Raw genomic sequence first — 20,403 nt, 5'->3', positions numbered from 1 at the left:
TCCTCTCTTCAAGCTCCTGACATCAGTCCCATCATCCTGTTGAAATGTGCTCCCCGAACACCAGGGCAACAAATTTCAAAACCCCTTTTTTCAGATTCTCGACTGCGCAACTATTTTTTGTATGATTGTTGTTGTTCAGAGAAAGAGAAAGAACGGGGAGCTCTGGGTGAGGGAGAGATGAAAACACTGTGGAGGAAAAAGTGACACAAAAAGTTCAAGAGAGGATGAGGTCAAGTGCAACAGAAGGAGGTCGGCTCTCCAGAGAGGAGACAGAGGAGGACACAAATAGATTTAATGAGCGCAGGAGAAAGAGAATTACAGTGATGCTCATAGGAAATACAGTGAATACGTAGTGAATACATGAAAAGGTGTGGGACCCATGGAGAAAATCAAAAAAGGAGGAATCAAAATTAAAATCAGATCATGAGAGGAAAATATCTTCACTTTGACCCACTCAGTGTTAACTTTATGTCAGATGCAGAATAAATATTATACAGGCTGATAAAGAGGGGCCTCTACGACAAGAAAACATTTAGTTTTAGAAAATATTCTTTAACAAATACTTTTCATCTTCACCATCAGTGGCAAACAGCCTTCACCATAACACATAATGACCAGATAAGTAGAGCATGAAGAGCTGAGCGAGATGTTTTAAATTTGATGGACTTTCACTGGAGCTCCCACTGGTCTGCACCATTATGCAAGTTTGAAATTAGGGCTGTAAAACAGAGAGAGAGATGTGTTTCTGCCAAAGAGGAATCGATCTGCTGAGGTTCATCGGAGGATGAAATAATTACAAACCAGCTGAAACACAGTAAACCTGAGACTCATTGGTTTTCTGATGCTATTTTATTTGTTTTCATTTTTTATTTGATCAGATTATTACCTCTTTTCATCGCTTTTATGCTGCTGTTTATTGTTATACCTCTGTGTATGAAAAGTGGTTTATAAATAAATAGTATGAAATCTGACTTTGGATATACAACAACCCATGGTATCATTATTGCTTCCACTTATACCTTGAGTTTTAGATTTTATAAATTGCAAATTCAAAATCATAAATTTTAAACAGATATAAACTGATCACCAAATGACTTAGTCAATATTGTTCAAATATCTAAACTCACTTCTCTCAAACAGCACCTCATGATGGATAAACACAAAAATCAACAAACTACATATGATCTCAGGCTGAAACAAACAATGTAAAGATCAAATATCAAATTTAAGACAAATTAAATTCATACATGCGTTGTCAATAAAGGACTTTTGTTATTTCTACTATTGCAAAAGAAAAGCATAGGAATGCATCTCGAACACAATATAAAGTAATCATATGCATTTCTAAGTGTTTCTCAGCTCTGACTAATTTAAACTGCAGGGCTCTGATTTGTGTGTGGGTGTGAAGCAGAAGGATACGTGGTTGCGTGCATGTATGTGTACATTTGTCATCACTTCAAGAATACTTTAACAACTGCTCAAAGTGACACAGCAGTGGGTGTGTGTCCAGTTGGCCTACGTCTGTGTGTGTGTATTCATGGGCATTATTAGAAATATTGTGGGTGGGGTTTTCTCTAATATCCACCAACATGTGGTGTAAACTGACTGGTTTTGTAAGCTTGGTAACGAAAGTGTGAGATGTGCGAGGCTGGAGTGAGGTCAAGTATGTGAACATGAGGGAGGAGGGAGGAGAGAGAGTGAGAGGAGAGTGTGTTTTTTCTCAGAGTCTGTCAGAATCTGGTGGCAGTCGGAGGAGAATTCACTGAGGCTCATTGGACGAGCTCCTCATCGAGCTGGACTCTAGCTGCTGATGCTGGTGTCCTGAAGCACGGAGACGCTGACAGGTTTCTGTTTAGTCCCGAACTGGTGAGCACACAGTGCTGTGATGGGGACTGTCAGTGAGCTGTGTGCCTCCAGTTTCCAGGCATTTCTCCGTCCCACAGTGCGACCTGCTGCAGCCACAGGTAGGAAGAGCACACGCGTCTGTTTCTGTTGTCTCAGGAAATATTTGGGACCTTGTGAATAATTCAGGTCAGCTTTTCAACTTTCTCTTACATTTGTGTAAATCCACCATCTGAATTCTGTATTCATGTTCTACGTATATGCAGGAACGCAACTTTACTTATAGAGAATAGTAGAGAATAGCTGAGAAAACAAGTTGCAAGTATGGATGTGACGCAGTCTTTAAATTAATTTTATTTTGAGAACATTTTTGGAAATAAAACACTTCACACTTCATCTAAATACACTATCTCATATCAAATTTCTGCTGTATTTGTGTTTGTAAGTAGTGAGATTATATATTTTTTTTACAAAATTGAGCTGCAAATTTTTAGTTATTATGATGAAAGATTTATGATTGTCTAACGGTGCAATGTGTGTTTTTTCGGTGTCTGGTAGTTTTGTACTTGTTAAAGTGATTAGATGAGAAGTCTTACTTACAGCTGACTTTGTGCTGTAAACAAAGATACCATGCATGTTGGTCAAAGATGATTCAAATCAACACAAATGAATGGATAGAATCAACCTCGAATGGTTCAGGGTTGAAAAGGTGTTTCTGAAATCAAGAAATCCGTTGTTATCATTATTGCCAATATTTCAGGCATTTGTGTCTCAGGTTTTGTGTTGTGCGACTCTTGATTGCCTAATAAGTGTCGAACAAACGCTGTGGGAAGTGGAGAGCAAGACTGGCACTAAGTGCTATCAGTGTTCAGTTGCCGTGGTGATTTGTTAGGTTATCAAGATATAGAGCGCTGTGTAATGTGTGTGTGTGTGTGTGTGTGAGAGAGTGTATGTGTGTTCGCATCATGCTGTGTTTTTGACATTTCTGTGGTCATGTACACAAATTAGTCAGGCAAACTATGTGTTTGTCTGTACACGTGTGTGCGTGTGTGTGTGAGATGGTGGTGGGCTTGATTTGAAAACATGACGCACACCCATCTCCCTCTGGTCCAGGATCCTCCTCTCTAGTGGGTGCCATAGTGACACAATCGCTGCCCACTGCTCTCCCTCTGTGCAGGTGCTTTCAAGCTGCATTTCACGCTGATCCTTCTTACACAATGAAACTCGCCAGGGTTATTTCCATTTGTCTGACAGCTTTCAGGACTTCTGTTTCCATATTGCTGCACTTTCCCCTCCATGTCATTTCCTCTCATTTCTTGGTAATTTTGCCTCAAGGCCTCTGTGCGTCGTGATTGACAGAGGGAACCTTTGAGCCGTGATTTATTTATTCAAAACGCAGTACAGTAGCTCAACTTGAGGATTGAAAATATCTTTTGCATCTGGGTGTGATGACCTTTAAACGTGTTCAAATTAAACTGCATCAGCTCGTCCTCACCCCGCCTGAGCACATCCTGTTTCTGGATCGTCCAACCTCCGAATAAAGCGCCGATTCAAGCGCACAGCTGCAATCCTTTGCCCTCCTTTCCTCCATCCTTCCTTCCCTCCATCCTCTCCCCTCCCTTCCTCTTTCCTTCCCACACAAACCATCCACCTCTGATGTCAGACCTGCTTCCTCCAGGCTTCACACCCATCTGGAATAATATGTCTCCCTTAATTCAGCAGGTGGGGAATATTATTACGGAGATAGTTGATTTTTATTTCTTGGTGTGTCGTTTATCCACTTCCTGTTCAGAGGGAGAGAACCGTATTGCCAAGTCTTTCATCATTTCAGGGTGGAGGGGTACAAAACATGAAAACACATACTCTCAGGCCCAAAGATATTAAAACAGATTTTATGAGCATGAACATGCACACTGATTTGAGAATGTGAAAAATCTTTTCTAATTTTTTTTCTTTCTACATACATAAACATTTCCCATAGAATGAAGACAGCAAACAAATTCAATAGATTGATCTATTTTTGGATCTCCACCAAATTGCACACACTCAAAAATATGAGTCCCCTATACACGCCTGATTTTCAATAAATCCTGCATAATCCTGCGAAACATCAAACAAACAGACACAAAAAAACTTGGCTGAGGTAATAATAGAGTGACAAATGTCAAGATTTAAAGGCTGCAAACCATGTAACAAAATGATACAAAATCTATAATTTTCGAATTTTTCCAGAAAGACCAAAACCTTTCATGGTGAGAAGGGAAATAATACAAGGAATTATAAAATAACATAGCAACGAGGTCTTCTAATGAGATATCCACACAGACTTATCTGAATTATCATATTACATAACAGAGTCAAAGATACAGAACAAGTCTGAGTCCTTTTCTGTGTGATTTCATTTTGTGCTGTCTTATTCTTCACCTCCCTTCTGCTTCAGAGGCAAAACCTGAAATATAGTGTTTAATCAATTACATTAAACTGGCATCTATAATAATTATCTGGAGTACAAAATATTGCTATAGATGAAGCTAATAAAGAAGTTAAAATGAGCTCCACCCCGACGAGCTACAACACTCACTTCAATATATTCTGAAATAGCCACACAGCATCTGTAATTTATATACACAGATTTCTGATGATTGTTCAAGTCAGGGCACTGAGTGGTTCATTCTGAGAGCTTCAGCTCGTGCATATTGAAATAGTTCATGGGTTCATGTTGGATCAGAGTCGGCCTCTGTTCAGTTTCACTTTCTTGCAGGACATTTGCATCCAGACAGTGGAGGAATCCATCCTTTCATTTCCTGTCTCAGTGAACGCCTCGTGATCACAAAGGAGAACATTTCCATACACGTGATTAACAACTGTAAAAGTGTGTGTGTGTGTGTGTATTTGTGTGAGAGAGAGAGAGAGAGAGAGAGAGAGAGAGAGAGAGAGAGAGAGAGAGAGAGAGAGAGAGAGAGAGAGAGTGTTTGTGTGTGTGTGTGTGTGTGTGTTAAAAGTTTAATGCAGGAGAAATATTCTTTTCTCTTCAGGAGCAGTGTTCAAACTCTTAAATACAATGATAGACAGTCCGACAGACAGATAGATAGATAGATAGATAGATAGATAGATAGATAGATAGATAGATAGATAGATAGATAGATAGATAGATAGATAGATAGATAGATAGATAGATAGATAGATAGATAGATAGATAGATAGATAGATAGATAGATAGATAGATAGATAGATAGATAGATAGATAGATAGATGGATAGATTGATGGATGGATAGATAGATGGATGGATAGATTGATAAATGGATAGATAGATAGATAGATAGATAGATAGATAGATAGATAGATAGATAGATAGATAGATAGATAGATAGATAGATAGATAGATAGATAGATAGATAGATAGATAGATAGATAGATAGATAGATAGATAGATAGATAGATAGATAGATAGATCGATCGATAGATAGATAGATAGATAGATAGATAGATAGATAGATAGATAGATAGATAGATAGATGGATAGATGGATAAATGGATAGATAGATAGATAGATAGATAGATAGATAGATAGATAGATAGATAGATGGATAGATTGATGGATGGATAGATAGATGGATGGATAGATTGATAAATGGATAGATAGATAGATAGATAGATAGATAGATAGATAGATAGATAGATAGATAGATAGATAGATAGATAGATAGATAGATAGATAGATAGATAGATAGATAGATAGATAGATAGATAGATAGATAGATAGATAGATAGATAGATAGATAGATAGATAGATAGATAGATAGATAGATAGATAGATAGATAGATAGATAGATAGATAGATAGATAGATAGATAGATAGATAGATAGATAGATAGATAGATAGATAGATAGATAGATAGATAGATAGATAGATAGATAGATAGATAGATAGATAGATAGATAGATAGATAGATAGATAGATAGATAGATAGATAGATAGATAGATAGATAGATAGATAGATAGATGGATAGATGGATAGATGGATAAATGGATAGATAGATAGATAGATAGATAGATAGATAGATAGATAGATAGATAGATAGATAGATAGATAGATAGATAGATAGATAGATAGATAGATAGATAGATAGATAAATATATAGATAGATGGATGGATGCATGGATGGATAGATGGCTATATTGTAATCTGCTCCCTGATTGGCTGTTTAAGTTGAAGCCACGCCCTCTGCTCTGCTCAGCACCGGCTGTCTCCTCACACACTCACACCGACACACTCACACTCACAGACACACACACACTCGCACAGTTGTCGGTAGTCTAACGGTAACTAACTGACACAGAACGGACCCGCTCGGACCTGCAGAGTCCCAGAGAAGTGAAGAACCTGCAGCTTCCCCCCCGGAGCAGACATGGTGCTGAAGTCGGAGGACGGAGTCGGTGAGTTGTCTGAGCCGCTTGACGTCACAGGCTAATTCACATGCTAACCGGCTAGCATAAGTTTATCTCATGCCACGCAACCGACGCTCACTCTTTGGCCAACAAGAGGAAGTTTAATGTGTGTTTCTATCTAATTAGCCGTGTACACAGTGAGGGGAACACTTATTCACTCGCCTGGTTTGTTTAGGACTCTGTGGCGGTCTGTTATCAGCTGGCACAAGGGAGCCATTATTATTAATCTGGGTTGAGGCCAGACCTCATGGGGTTTTAACGCGTATTGTGCAGCACTTCGTAACTCACGGGTCTATAAATACAGTCAATGCAGCCATTGATTGTCTGGGAAAGAAGCGATGGCTCCCAAAAATACTTCTGCTGCCCGGGTTTGATTTGCCTGCGTGGACTTTTCTGCCCAGTTTTCCAGCCAGTGTGGCCAGAGAGCTGGACACTGGGGGGTGTAAGGAGTCAGAATGGAGAGAGAGAGAGAAGAGGAGGATTTGTCTGAGAGAACAGCAGCAACACTTTAGTGAGGCTTCCTCACAGCTGCACTGGTGTTTCCTCTCACATTGACAGGATGTGGTTTTCCATTTACTGTCAAAAACAACCCAAACCATTGCCTGTACAGTGTTATTGTGAAATCATGTTATAAAATGTGCTTAAGTGTCATGAGGCTGAAAAGCTCCCAATTCCAGGCTTACCGTACCAACCACATGTAAGGTGGACTCTGTAAAGCTAGAAAGACCCAGGCTAAGCGACCGGTATTGTTTCTGATCACTCAGAAATGGGTCAATAACTAATAAAGCTTCAAAAAGTATTTTCAAAATAAATCTAACACGTATGTTTGAGTCCAGAACAAGTTTCTTTCTTTTCAAACCAGTTAAATACATCTTGAACAGCATTTTTCTACATAAATAATCATATACATTTTCTGACCTATTAATATGTTGTCGTTGTGTTTTGTATTTACACTAGTCATAAATATATTGTTTTCTTCCGGCCAGTTATTAAATATCTTAAGCATCCAAGATGTAAAAATAATTACAAACACAAATAGATAGTACATTCAGGACAATAACTCTTTACATGATCCAAAAATGTGTTCACTTTAACCTATGATTCATTGGTTAAAAGAATACTTTACCTACACTTTCTTATTTTTCTCTTGGTCACATCAAGATGTTCTACTTCAGGTCACATTTTGTTCTCCCCCTGTTTATCCTCGGCTTTTCTTATGTCTCTCTGCTTTCATACTCACTGGACTTTCTTGCCTTAAGGCTGCGTGAATGCGGCCAGTCACCAGGGAGTTTACCATAACTACAGGGTTATATCACAGTGTTGAGCTTGTCATCCTCGGGCCCTTGGGAACATTTAGAAACACACAATTATGGCCTTGTGAACATTGAAGTGGACAATTATTCCCTTGTAAACAGGCCCAGATGCTGAAACTCTCAATCTCTATGAGTACAGAACATTTTTCTAACCATAAGAAAACTGCTTTCCCTTGGGTCAGATGCCATTCTGATTAGTGCGGGTTCATTTCTACGAGCAAACCCATGTGATGAGCCGAGAAAGATGACTGGTTTGCATCTGCCAGAACAGAGAGCTGTTGTTATTTAATTATTTTTTATTTGTTAAATATGAGAAGTGAGTCAGCCTCTCTTGTGCACCATCCTCATTTCACATAGTTTTTGGAGACGAATGACAAACTGCCGCGTCCCCACCCTCTGTCTCCCCCGGGCACCGGCGTCCACGTGGGGGAGCCTGTGTTTGATGCTCCATTCATTGAAGGAGGGAGGAGTCGAGGTGGACGGAAAGGTGGGAGGGGGAGCGACAGAGAGAGATGAGAATTCAAGGGTTTCCCCCCCTCACACATGCCATACACATCCTCGTCATCCTCGTCCTTATCCTCATTTAGCTGCCGGCCTTGCTCCCCTCCTCACTCCTCTGCTGGAATTTGTGCCTGAGGATTAAAGAGGCTGGGAGGCTGGACGATTGAGGACCACAGGATTGGGATTGGAAAAGATCAGACAGGACTGGATTATTACTGTGCCACAGGAGCTTTTGGCTGTTTTTAGTCAGAAATCTGTGTGGTGGAGCTGGAGTAAGAATCAAACTTAATAAAAGGATTGCTTTCGGCGGCACTGGGACCTCCGAGACTGCTGGTGAAGTCCATCAGCACAAAGTCGCTTTCTCTGGTACGAACCTCAGGATTATGCCACACATGTGTCGGCGTTAAGTGCGTCATCGTTACTTCTGCAATAGAACCATTTTCTAAACTTGCGTGCGTGTGTGTGCGGTCATGCCTTCCTCTGAAATCTCATGGGACCTAGATAAACAGTCACAGTGTCCGTTTGGTAACTGCTGAATGACGTTTGGTTCGGCTGTCATTGCATCGTCAGAGGATGTGATGTGTTGTGTAATTTACAAGCAGCAGAGTGGAAGTAAGCGTGAACTTTAAGTCTGGACGTTGGTTTGGTTGCCCTGAGCAGCTGGTCATCATTGCTATGACAAGGTGTCCCATTACTGGCCAACACAAACGCACACCGTGACTCGAGGACGTCGCAGAGCAGCTGGGTGAGGAGCCTGGAAATACTCGTTAGTTGAATGTGAGTGTTTTTTTGGTGAAATGATGACATGACAGGGTTGCGCGAGCTGTCATTAATCCACCGGCATGTTATTTCCTCTCTCTATGAAAAGCCAGAGAAAGCGTGAACGCCAGTTTCAATGCCTCGCCGCTAACAATTGTGTGTTATTCTCGTCCTCAGGTTTATAATAGGAGCCACCGCGGCCTACTTAACACTTTCTTTCTGGGCAAGGGGTGTGTGTATTATGAGCGAGTGCGTCACTGTCTGTGTGTTTGTAGAATGTAAATAATACCGGTATCCAAGGCTGCGACACCTGTCACATCCTACATGGGGCTTTTCTGAACTTGGCTTTTGTTAGAGGTTAGAGGAACACAGTAGTAGTAGATTGAGGGGTTTTTGTATTGGATTTTCCAGGATTTATCAATTGAACAGTTAATTTACAAAATGTATAAACTGTCAGAAAACCTTCCCGGAGCTAAAGTTTATGTCTTGAAGTTTCTTGTTTTGTGTGAAAAAACATCTCAACCCTCAAATTATTCAATGTCCTGTCATAAGAGATAAACAAAAGCAGGAAATCTGCCTTTCAGAAATATGATTTGAATTGATCAATTGAAAATTCACAGCGAGCGGGTCAGTGCGCCAACGATGTTTCCAACGGACAAGAAACAGGAAGCAAACAAATATCTCAGGATGAAAAAGGAGATGCCATAAGACACTGACAAATCATATATTTAATCTGCAGAACTGTGACCTACGATTGTGAAATCAGCTGTAAAACCCAGCCATACTTGTGCCTCCTTTTCTTTAATGAAGTAGTTTCGCTGAGTTGACACTGAGTAACTTGGTCATGGTGGCAAAGAGAATTGAACAGTTCACCTGAATCGCTCAGCGTGACTCCTCTAATGAGGCCGACAAACAGCAGCAGCAGCACAGCTGGACTTGTCCTCCGTTGCTCCTTGTTGCTTGACATAAATTGAGCCTTTTCTCCAGTTAAAGCATTTTAATATGCTTCAGGAAGAAGCCATAGCAGATTAATCATGAGGCGACCACTGGAGAGTCCAGAGTGCGGTGGTGGGATGTTTGAAAATCACTCGAAAATCATTAATATGAAACAAGCACCATTTTTAATGTTGCTTTTCATTTCTTATCGTTCTCTTCCCTCTTTTTCCTCCTGCATGTTTTCATGAGAAAAAACCACAAGTCAGTCACTGACAGATCTGCGTTTCCCTCCTCTCTTTATCGCTGCTCTGCAGATATTGTGTTTGTGTCTGACGGAACATTAACTTCTCTTCTATCAGACCACACACTTGGTCATCTACAGTTTAGGGTGTGTTTGTATGGAGGGCGGCAGGGAGCTTAACAGATGCAGTAAGATATCACTTCTATACTAATGCACCATTTTCATACTATCATTCATTTGGTTATTGAAACCAATGAAATCTAACTATTAACAAGAAATGACTGTTAAGACTTTGACTAAGAAGAGATCAAGCGACAGGCATTTCACCTTTTTGTTTTAAAGGCTGAGGAATCCAAACAAATATTGTTATTGGAATCGTTAGTTTCAGCCTTAAAGGTCATACTGCGGCTGAATGATATCGAAATAATGTGAGACATTTGTTTTTATTCAATAAATGCGGATTCTTTGTATTATGTGATTTCAGTAGCTTTACAAAGATTTCAATTTCTGTAACCATGGCTTCATATAAAGAGCAACTATTCTTTGTCAAGAATTTATTTTATACTTTGTGCTAAATCAGGCTAAACCTTGATATTGCTTGAATGTGGTATTTTAACAAATTCATCTAGATTTAGAGGTTTTCTTCCATTCTTTTCTTTAGAGGACTTCAGATTCTCAGCGTCCTACACCTTAACATTTTCTGTCATTCGTGTAAAGTGTTAAAATGACCTCATGGCCTTTATCTTTTTTAATTGCTAATTAGCTCTGGCAAATATGGCTTGCTTTTATCAGTTAAAAAATCCAACTAAACAGATATATATTGTTGTTATTGTTCCAATGCTCAATATGTCCTAGCACGTGTGTGTGTGTGTGTACATACACAAAGGGGACAAACAAAGGGGGTGGATTTCTTCGTCCAGTTTGAGGTTAAGATGTCAGTGCGGTTGTGTGGGGGGTGTTAACGGCTGATGGATCAAAGATTTTGTTGCCATAGTGACCCATAGCAGAGGGACTCTCAAGTCTCTCATCCTTGTGTGTATGTGTGTTTGTGAGTGAGAGAGAAAAAGGGAGAAAAGTTGATTTCTATATTTGACCTTCGTGTTTCTCTCTCTCTTCCGTAGTTCCTGATGACCTCAGTCCAGAGGAGAGACAGGAGCTGGAGAGCATCCGCCGCAAAAAACAAGAGCTGCTACAGGACATACAAGTAAGAGCAGCGCTCGTACTGTACATGACCTCATCTCTCTTACTGTAGGCATGTCCTGAGCCGATGATAAGGATCTGCTTCAGGGCCAGGGATGAGGTTTGAATGCATTATGTCCAATCTAAGTCCACTTCAGAATCCGCTTGTCAAATCCAAATCCCTTTGATTCCTGCATTGGACCTTTTATAGTAGTTTGTTTTTTGTGGAATTTGTGTGATTTAGGGATTAATCATCAGACAATCATAATGACCCTAATACAAACTACAGTACTAAACGATCAAATCTGAAAAATATACATAAAGCTGAGTTGACGGCATATTTTGTCAGTGCTGTGTGATATTTCCTAATGCTGTTCTGACACCGAGTTTCCCCTTTAGCTTTGTTTGCTCCTCTCTAGCAGGCTGTCAGAGAAGAGTGAAAGCACAGCAGCAATAATGATATTTATTATAATTCATCATTCAGTGAATATCAGTTCATTCAATCACAGACGTTTTGCATGGACAAGACAAACTCACTGTTGTTCTGATGCAGGTCCCGTGGTCGGACAGGTCACAGGATATTCATCCTCTTCAACTTTTTTAAAAATGCCAAAGTTCAACTTGAAGGGTTAAACATCACTAATAACAGGGAGCTGTGAGTTTAATGTTGTATTTTACAGATTTGTATGATGCACTTACCATCCTGAAGTCTGGTGGATGCGCACACAACCACTTCTTTCTTTAACCTGCTGGATGTTACATATGCAATTGAATTAGGTGTTGTTTATCCCACAGTTATTGCATTTAAATACTGGTAATGTTTAATTGGTCCACCATGTTTGTTTCCAACAGCATCACTGCTGAGTTGTGTTGAATATATTATATTGATAGTTTTTAACCAGGACCTTATGTAAGATTATTTTAGATATATATTCATAAAAATCAGTCATAAGTCCGACTCAATATTTAGCTTGGTCTTTGATTTTGATTAAAGCCAGAAAAAACCCTGATCTGGTCTTCCGAAAACAAAATCGAGTTGAATTCATCTGAAGTTTCACTTCTTTGCCTTCAGTCTATTTCTGTTTTCTGTCCTCAGTCATTACTGCTCAGATGGAATATTTTCTCAGCAGGGCAGCCATGAAAGAGAGCTCATGTTTGTCCCGGCAGTGAACCCTGTGGTTATCTGGACTGTTGCAAGTCTCTTTCTCTGTGACATTGCATTTTTGAAGCGATAGTTTCACAATTTTACAATGTTAGTGATGTGGGACAAAACGCACTGTCCTCGTTCTGTGCAAGATGTATTCAAAGGCTTTAAAGGTGTTTCTCTGTTTTAATGGATGAAAAGTTACAAAAAGAGATGGATGTGGATTATATTGACTTTAGGGAAGGATGTTTTAATGGTGAGTATGAACAGGAGGACTGATTTCACAGAGAAAAAAGCTTCGGTGTTCATATGGGCACTATTTATTTAGACAGACTTCTAAAACTGTGAAAGCCATTTGTTCCTCCATGTCTAGACCAGAGAGCCTCGGGCAGTGTGTGTATGACAACTGGAGCGTCACTGTACTCATTTAAGACAGAGCAAGCTGCACCTATATATATTCATATATATATATATTCATATATATATATATATATATCTTTGTGTGCCCTCCGGCTGTTTCTGCGTTGAGTGACAGGTTAACCTTCTGCATCAGTTAATCTCACAACCTTAAATAAAGTGGCAGGTCTGTAATATATGGGTTCTTCTTTTACCGTAAGAATGGGTATTAAATACTACATGTGCGGAATTCTTATTGGCCGTCTGAATATAGGCGATATTTTGTAAATAAAGTTTTCAAACCTTCAAATATTAATCCTTTTTTTATTAAGATTAAGCAAACAAATTACCCAAAACGATTCAATAAGGGATTATTCTAAAAAAACTGTAGTCAATAAAATGCTTTAAAACATCGCCCTCAGTCAGCATTAGTCAAGTGGACATCCAAAACACACACATACACACAAAGACACACACAAAGAATAACAATAACATGCCTCCAGGCCAGGATGCTCTCACTAGATTGATGGAGTTTATTACCAAGGTCGACTCCCGTTCTGCGTTTCCCTCCTCTTAAGCGCCTCCCCACCTTGCCCTGGGGGCGAATGGCTAATGAGCCGTGAAATATTCCAGTAATGGAGACGGAGGATGCCGTTTGTTAATACGCCGTTGTAACCATGGAAACGCACATGGAGGAATCCAGAGTTATTTACCGTAGGCGAGGGTGATGCAGCCTGGTTTACATTTATTGGGCTGTTTGCATATGATAATGACTCTAATCTGAAACTGCGGCCTTGTCCACTTCTGTGTCTCTTCTATTATTACCTCAGTCCATTATCTTTTCTGCTGCGCTCAGTGTTTCTCCATCTGTCTCTTGCCTCCCTGTTCTTTCCGGCCTCTGATCAGCTCTGCTAAGCCAGTCAAAGTCTTTGATCCTGCATACTCCTGTCTCCAATGTGACACCCGAACAGACCAGGCAGGGTGTCAGGGGGGAGTGGGCTGATAAATCTAGGTCAGCACAGGGGAGAGGAAAGGAGAGGCGGGTGGTCGGCCCTGACCCCAGAGCAGGTGCTACAGCTCCTAGAGAGGTTTTCTTTGCAGAGGGTGGATGTTCCACATAACTCGTGCTGAGGAGGAGTCGGACTGAGAGAGAGTGAATCACGACTGCACTTTTTAGTGTTTTTACTGGGTCATTCCGTCAGTAGGAAGTATATGTGTGGTTGTGATGGTCAGCGAGATGGAGCTGAAACAGACGAGGGTGTGTAATGAATTCTGCTGTTGCTCAGATCATCAAAGCATAGCTGGAGGTTACAGGTCAGATATCACACAAGTATCACATGTATGCCTGTGCTTGTTTTGGTTCAGTGTCTCTGCTCAAAAACCAAACAGAACAATTCAGTTTCATTCCTTTCATCTTCTTCTTTTGTCGTCTCTCCCTCTGTCTACTCTCAGAGACTGAAGGATGAGATAGCAGAGGTGACCAATGAGATTGACAACCTGGGCCTGACTGAAGAGAGGTAAAGTATCTCTCAACGACCATTTCTGTGCACGTGTGTGTGTGTGGGTGGACATGGTCCACTCAGCCTTTGTTTCAGTGGAAGTGCATTCATGGTGAAAATCAGCATGACTCTCAGAACAGAGGAGTTTACTGCCATGTGGGATTTAGGTCTGCAAATAAAGGGATAGTTCACCCAAAAATACAAATTCACTCATTATTATCTACTCACCATTATACTGACAAGGGTTGGGCCAAGTGTTTGAGTCGACCAGCTTCAGTTTACTATGATGTAAAACAGCTAGTTAGTTAGTTAGTTTAGTCGTTAAACATATGTAACCAAGATTGATGTCTGTTAATTTCCTGTTCATCAACTCATCGAAGAATCACTAATAATTTCCATGTGATTGTTGATGATATAACCACTGGTAGTGTGTTTGGAAATCAGTTCATTGAGGTTCCTTTTTAAAGTTATTCGTCTGTTTTGTAGGAAAAGTATGCAGCGGAACAAACAGATGGCCATGGGCCGAAAGAAGTTCAACATGGACCCAAAGAAGGTGAGAAGGAATCAGCATTTCTTAAATCTAGTGATTCATTAGTATTCAAAAATTATCTGAAATATTTTATATTTAGCTTTATCTGGAAAACTGTCCAACATATCAATTCAACAAAGTAAAACACATCCTCACATAGGAGAAGCCACAACCAGTGGAAAAGATTAGTTTCTTTACCTGCTCAGATCTTTCGAGGACGATATATATGTTTTAGTTCAAGACGGTTGCATGCTCTGATTTCTCCCTACAGGGCATCCGCTTCTTGGTGGACAGCTCCCTGCTGAAAAACACCAGCGACGACATCGCTCAGTTCCTCTACAAGGGCGAGGGGCTGAATAAGACGGCCATCGGGGACTACCTGGGGGAGCGGTAAGTGATCCCCAGCATCACATGATAGAATAACAGGACCGTAAAAGCAGCTAAATGGAGATCAGTCATTATTAGTTTTTCTTTTCATTCTGTACATGTCATAATGTCCTCCATGAATAATATCAGGTTTTCACCAGAAGTAAAGATAATAGAGTATTTTTAAAAAAAAGAAAAGAGAAGAAGAATATTGATAATTTCTATCCGTGGACTTTTTCTAGAGCTACAAATATTTCGTGTGTGAAACCAAGCCTCGTCAGAAAACTAAAATAAACTGTAAATATGAGCTTATGTTGCATTAGCAGTTCTAAAAGATGATCCATTAATCTCTTTTTATCTGACTCGTCACATCTCATCCGTCCATTTCAGCTGCCAACTCAGAGCTAAACAAAGCTGTGTTCAGTTGTTGATCCTGTGTTTGTTCTGTGTACTCCCTTCTCCCTCCCTCATGTGCATGTGGGTGTGTTTTTTGTTTTTTTGGTGTGTGTGTGGGGGGATTTAATTCTTTCCTGGCGTCGTGCAGAGATGACTTCAACATCGAGGTTCTGCACGCCTTCCTGGACCTGCACGAGTTCTCGGACCTGCACCTGGTTCAGGCGCTCAGGCAGTTCCTGTGGAGCTTCAGGCTGCCCGGCGAAGCTCAGAAGATCGACCGCATGATGGAGGCGTTCGCCCAGCGATACTGTCACTGTAACCCTGGAGTGTTTCAGAGCACAGGTACCAGAGTGTGTGTTTGCTCAGAGAGAACTCAGGGAAGAGGAGGTGACAAATATTCTGTCTACACAGATGTGTTGGGAACTTGAGTCTGATCACAAATACACTTTTATTACACAATTGTATCCTCAGTTTTAATTAATAATTAATGGACTTTTTGCTCTCAGTTCCCACCACCAGCTATTACTCAAAGTTTTGTATGGTTGATGGATGGAATAAAATATTCAACAATAATTTGGATTTGGACAATAAGGAATGACTAAGCTACATTTTCCAGTTGAATCCAGCAAAGAAATCAGTGACATAAAGGAAACTCCAGTTATTTACGACCTAAGTCTCACTTATGCATGTTTTTTCTTTCTTTGATTACAGATACCTGTTATGTGTTGTCGTTTGCTGTGATCATGTTGAACACCAGTCTACACAACCCTAACGTGAAGGACAAACCGCCGGTTCAGAGATTCACAGCCATGAACAGAGGCATTAATGACGGAGGAGATCTGCCAGAGGAGCTGCTCAGGGTGAGAGACGTTCAAAAGTTCTGGAAAATAACTGGAGGCAACTGACTCGGGCATTAACGTTCTCAGATTTATCCCCTATAGAAAATTTCACGAAAATGTCTCCACTGTTGTGCATGTCTGAAAGCAGCTGTGTTTGTGTTCAGCCAAAATGAAAACTCCTATTTCATTCTTAAATATTTGCAAAGAGGCTTTGAGATGCAAAAATAATATTTTGTGTGAATCCTGCAACCATCGTGTCATACATATTGATAAACCACCCCAGTAAAGCTTGTTATAACCATAGACTGTATATAAAAGAGGTTCTATCCTTCCCTCATCCCGTCATCTTTATCGTTCCCTCTCTGTAGAATCTGTACGACAGCATCAAGAACGAACCCTTTAAGATCCCAGAGGATGATGGGAACGACCTCACACACACTTTCTTCAACCCCGACAGAGAAGGCTGGCTCCTGAAACTCGGTATGTGCATCAGGAACAAATTAAATGGTTCATTTCATTCAAACTTTAACTTCTTCAGCTGGACTGCCCTCTAGTGGAAATGAAGAGGATAAACCATGTAGAAACTCTAAATAAAGTTGACTGAAAGTTTCAAAGTTATTTTTTAAACTCTTGTTTTGACATTCTTTTTGTTTGTGTTTCATGGGTTTTGACTCCAGGAGGTACGTACCCGCATTCTCCCCAAGCTTCAACGCACTACCTTGCTTCTGAGCTGCCCCCTCCCCACTGTTCTACCCGCCACTGTCTGTGTGCATTCGCCTTCACATCACAGCTTTAGTCATATTAAAGACAGATTTATTAATTTCCATATACGATTTCGCACCATGCTTGTTGTGAGAAGGCGAATAAAGTTGTTTCACGTCTGCTTCTAACTGCTGGACTCCTCGACCTGACCACTGACCCACATTTCTAACCTCAGCTTTTTACGATCAGTAGGCTTTCGTGTCAGCTGCTGATTTGTGTCTTCAGTGTGCTTCACAGTGTTGTCGTCCGAAGTTCAGCTTCCTGCTTCGCCTCTAACTAAAGTTTTCTGTCCCCCGGTGAAGCAGCAGCTCATCTCTGATTTCTCCTCAGGTGGACGAGTTAAGACCTGGAAGAGACGCTGGTTTATCCTCACAGATAACTGCCTCTACTACTTTGAATACACCACAGTGAGTAATTCCAGTTTTGACTTGATGCCAGAGTAAGAGGAGAAATACTTAAAAAGACGGAGGCTTCAGAAAGTTATACTTGGATCTCTCACACTGTCATTATTTTTTTTTTCTTTGTTTACCAGGATAAAGAACCCAGAGGAATTATTCCACTGGAAAATCTGAGCATCAGAGAAGTTGATGACTCTAAGAAACCGGTAAACACTTTCTTCTCTCTTCTCTCTCTGCCACATTATGTCATGTAACTGACTGAATTTCTGCTCTTTCTCTCTCCACAAGAGGCCACCAGATAAATATCAAAGGAAACACAGCAAAGTGCTGGAGGCTAAAACATTAAAAAATTGCTCACGTAGAAGAAATGACCTGTTTTCTATTAAAACCTTAAATATGGTAATTATTTAAGATTAAAGATTATTAATTGTCATTGTAATGCTGTAGGCGACAACAACACTGCGATCAGACACTCGCTGAGATTTAGAAAACTGTATAACGATGTTAATTAATAACAACAGCAGTGTCGCCTGACATTAAGGAGGTTCCAGGTGTGAATCCTGGTTTGACCGGGGTTTGTCTGTGTAGTTGGCTTGTTCTGCCTATTTCTGTGAGGGTTTTCTCTGGGTACTTGGACATGCAGTTTGGGATTAGGGTGATTGTAGGCACTGAATTCATCATTTAGTTGAGGTTAAGTCTATTTCACCTTCACCCCCCCCTAAGCACGTGTGTCTTATATATCCTGTACCGGCTGTGGTTGGATCCGTAAGCTGCTTTGTGCAATGTTTTAAAATTGTTTTGGTCTTTGCTGATGCATAGAAAAGTTTTTTTTAACCACAAAGTAATTCTTTAAAGACTTTGTTTTTAAACTCTCTGTCCTATTTATTCACTCCAGCTCAAAACACAATTAACTTGTGTTTTCAGACTTTTATTGTTGACCCAACCCTGACTCATCCTGTTTGTGCTGCTCTCTCACCAGAACTGCTTCGAGCTCTACATCCCCAACCACAAGGATCAGGTGATCAAGGCCTGCAAGACGGAGGCGGACGGCCGCGTCGTGGAAGGAAACCACACTTTTTACCGAATCTCCGCCCCGACCACGGAGGAGAAGGACGAGTGGATCACCAGCATCAAGTGAGTCACGTTCAAACTCCCTCTCCTCCTGTAGATGATGAGTGTGATGAAGATGACTACCTGGAGGTTTAGCATCTAACCCTCCTTCCTGTTCCACCTGCAGGGCTGCCATCAGCAAAGACCCGTTCTACGAGATGCTGGCTGCTCGGAAGAAGAAGGTGTCGTCTCTGAAGGGGCTGTAGAGCTGCAGAGGATTTAAACATTTACACAGGTTTGACTCCTGAACTCAGCACAGTGGACGTGGACCTGATATTCCTGCTGCTGCAGTGACACTTGGACCTGGCTCAAGGGATTCAGCTGTTAACGTGGCTCTTCCTTTGACACCCGTTTCTTCGCAGGTTTGAATGTTGAATCTTTCATTTCTCACTCCAAGATGAAATGATTCACTCAGACCTTCTATTTAAATCCTAAAAACGGCTCCTTTTTATTTATTTTTTAAACAAACACACTTCTGCAGTGCTGCAACCAGGCTGTGATCTCTGGTTAAGTCTCCCACTCCTCCTCAGATCTGCTGACATGATATTTGAAACATGTCTGATTCATCTCAAAGTAGCTTCAAACAGATTGTGTTTGTTAAACTGGGCTGCGGGTATCCAAACATTTAACTGGAGAGAAAAAAAATGAAGGAGCGAGCGGGAAATGATTTCAGTCAGATTAGAAGTGTAATCAGTGTGTAAACACAGACTGTATATAAAGATGGACAACACGTCTCCACGTCCTCCCACTATCTAGAAACGAAGCCTAACTATCCCGGGTAGGAATGCTGCCGTCTTGCACTTTCGGAGTCAGAGTCTGCGAGGGAACGACGAGTCTGGAGCTGGCTCATACCCGACACTATTGCCTCATTTCCACTGGTCAAAAAAACAACCAACATCTGGCTTTTGTCTGCAGTGGGAGTGGATTCAATCCACACTCCCTCCTGGGTCTATGGCGATGGAAACGAGAAACGTGGTTGGACGTACTAATTTAGCAAAACAAGGTTTCAAAAAACTGAAAAGAAAACTCTGCTACTGCCAATGGGGAAAAGTCAATTGAATTTTTTTGTGCTGTATAAAAACTAAACCCAGCAATTTTGGTTTTAAGAAGTGTAACACGCAGTAAGGGCAATTTATGACCCTAGTGCAGTCAGCCACCAGGGGGCGATCCAGACTAACTCATCGTGATTTGGAGCCGTCATGTCATCATCTTTATAAAGAGTCTGCTGAGGAGAGACAGAAGATAACTGTGCTTTATGATGCTGGACAATTACAGTATGAATCAAATACTGTAGGTTTACTACAAAGCTTCTAAAATCATCCACGTCAGTAAGTTTACTGTTTTGATGAGTTGAGGCCTTGGACTGAATCTGGTTCCAGATGAACTGAAGAACGTCTTCAGTTTGGTTCTCTCTCCTGGCCTCGGACGACTGTGTTTGGTGTGATGCCATATATTTGCTTGTTTTTTTCTAAAGCCTGTTTTCTTACTACTGTTGCCCTTTTGTCAAAGCACTGTTCATACAAATGAAGGCAAAACAAAAAATTCCTAAATATTTATTCATCCAGATTCCTTGTAATTTATTGTTTCATGTTTGTCTCATTAAAACAAAACAAAACATTTGACTCAGATTTTCTTTTCATTTGACATTCAACACCAAGTCTGTAGATCGTTCTTTAATGTTATGGTACTTTCATATATGTCCATTGGATTTAATTCAGACTGTGTTAGATTAAACAGAGTTA

General features: G+C 40.6%; 1 protein-coding gene across 1 annotated transcript; it reads left to right on the top strand.

Moving 5' to 3' along the window:
• Positions 1–6,160: 6,160 nt before the first annotated feature.
• Positions 6,161–20,227, top strand: LOC133027494 (cytohesin-1-like). The gene is made up of 13 exons (XM_061094507.1): positions 6,161–6,281; positions 11,165–11,247; positions 14,215–14,279; positions 14,748–14,814; positions 15,062–15,180; positions 15,701–15,894; positions 16,264–16,412; positions 16,760–16,871; positions 17,069–17,071; positions 17,484–17,560; positions 17,686–17,757; positions 18,531–18,685; positions 18,789–20,227. Exons 1-13 carry the CDS (start codon positions 6,254–6,256, stop codon positions 18,865–18,867), a joined length of 1,203 nt encoding a protein of 400 aa, XP_060950490.1. The 5' UTR covers positions 6,161–6,253; the 3' UTR covers positions 18,868–20,227.
• The last annotated feature ends 176 nt before the right edge of the window (positions 20,228–20,403 follow it).

This window comes from Limanda limanda, chromosome 21 (genome assembly GCF_963576545.1).
Source record: "Limanda limanda chromosome 21, fLimLim1.1, whole genome shotgun sequence".
Classification (NCBI taxonomy): Eukaryota; Metazoa; Chordata; class Actinopteri; order Pleuronectiformes; family Pleuronectidae; genus Limanda; species Limanda limanda.
Note: the sequence above shows the minus strand (reverse complement) of the source record. Positions and strands in the feature narration are given on the sequence as shown.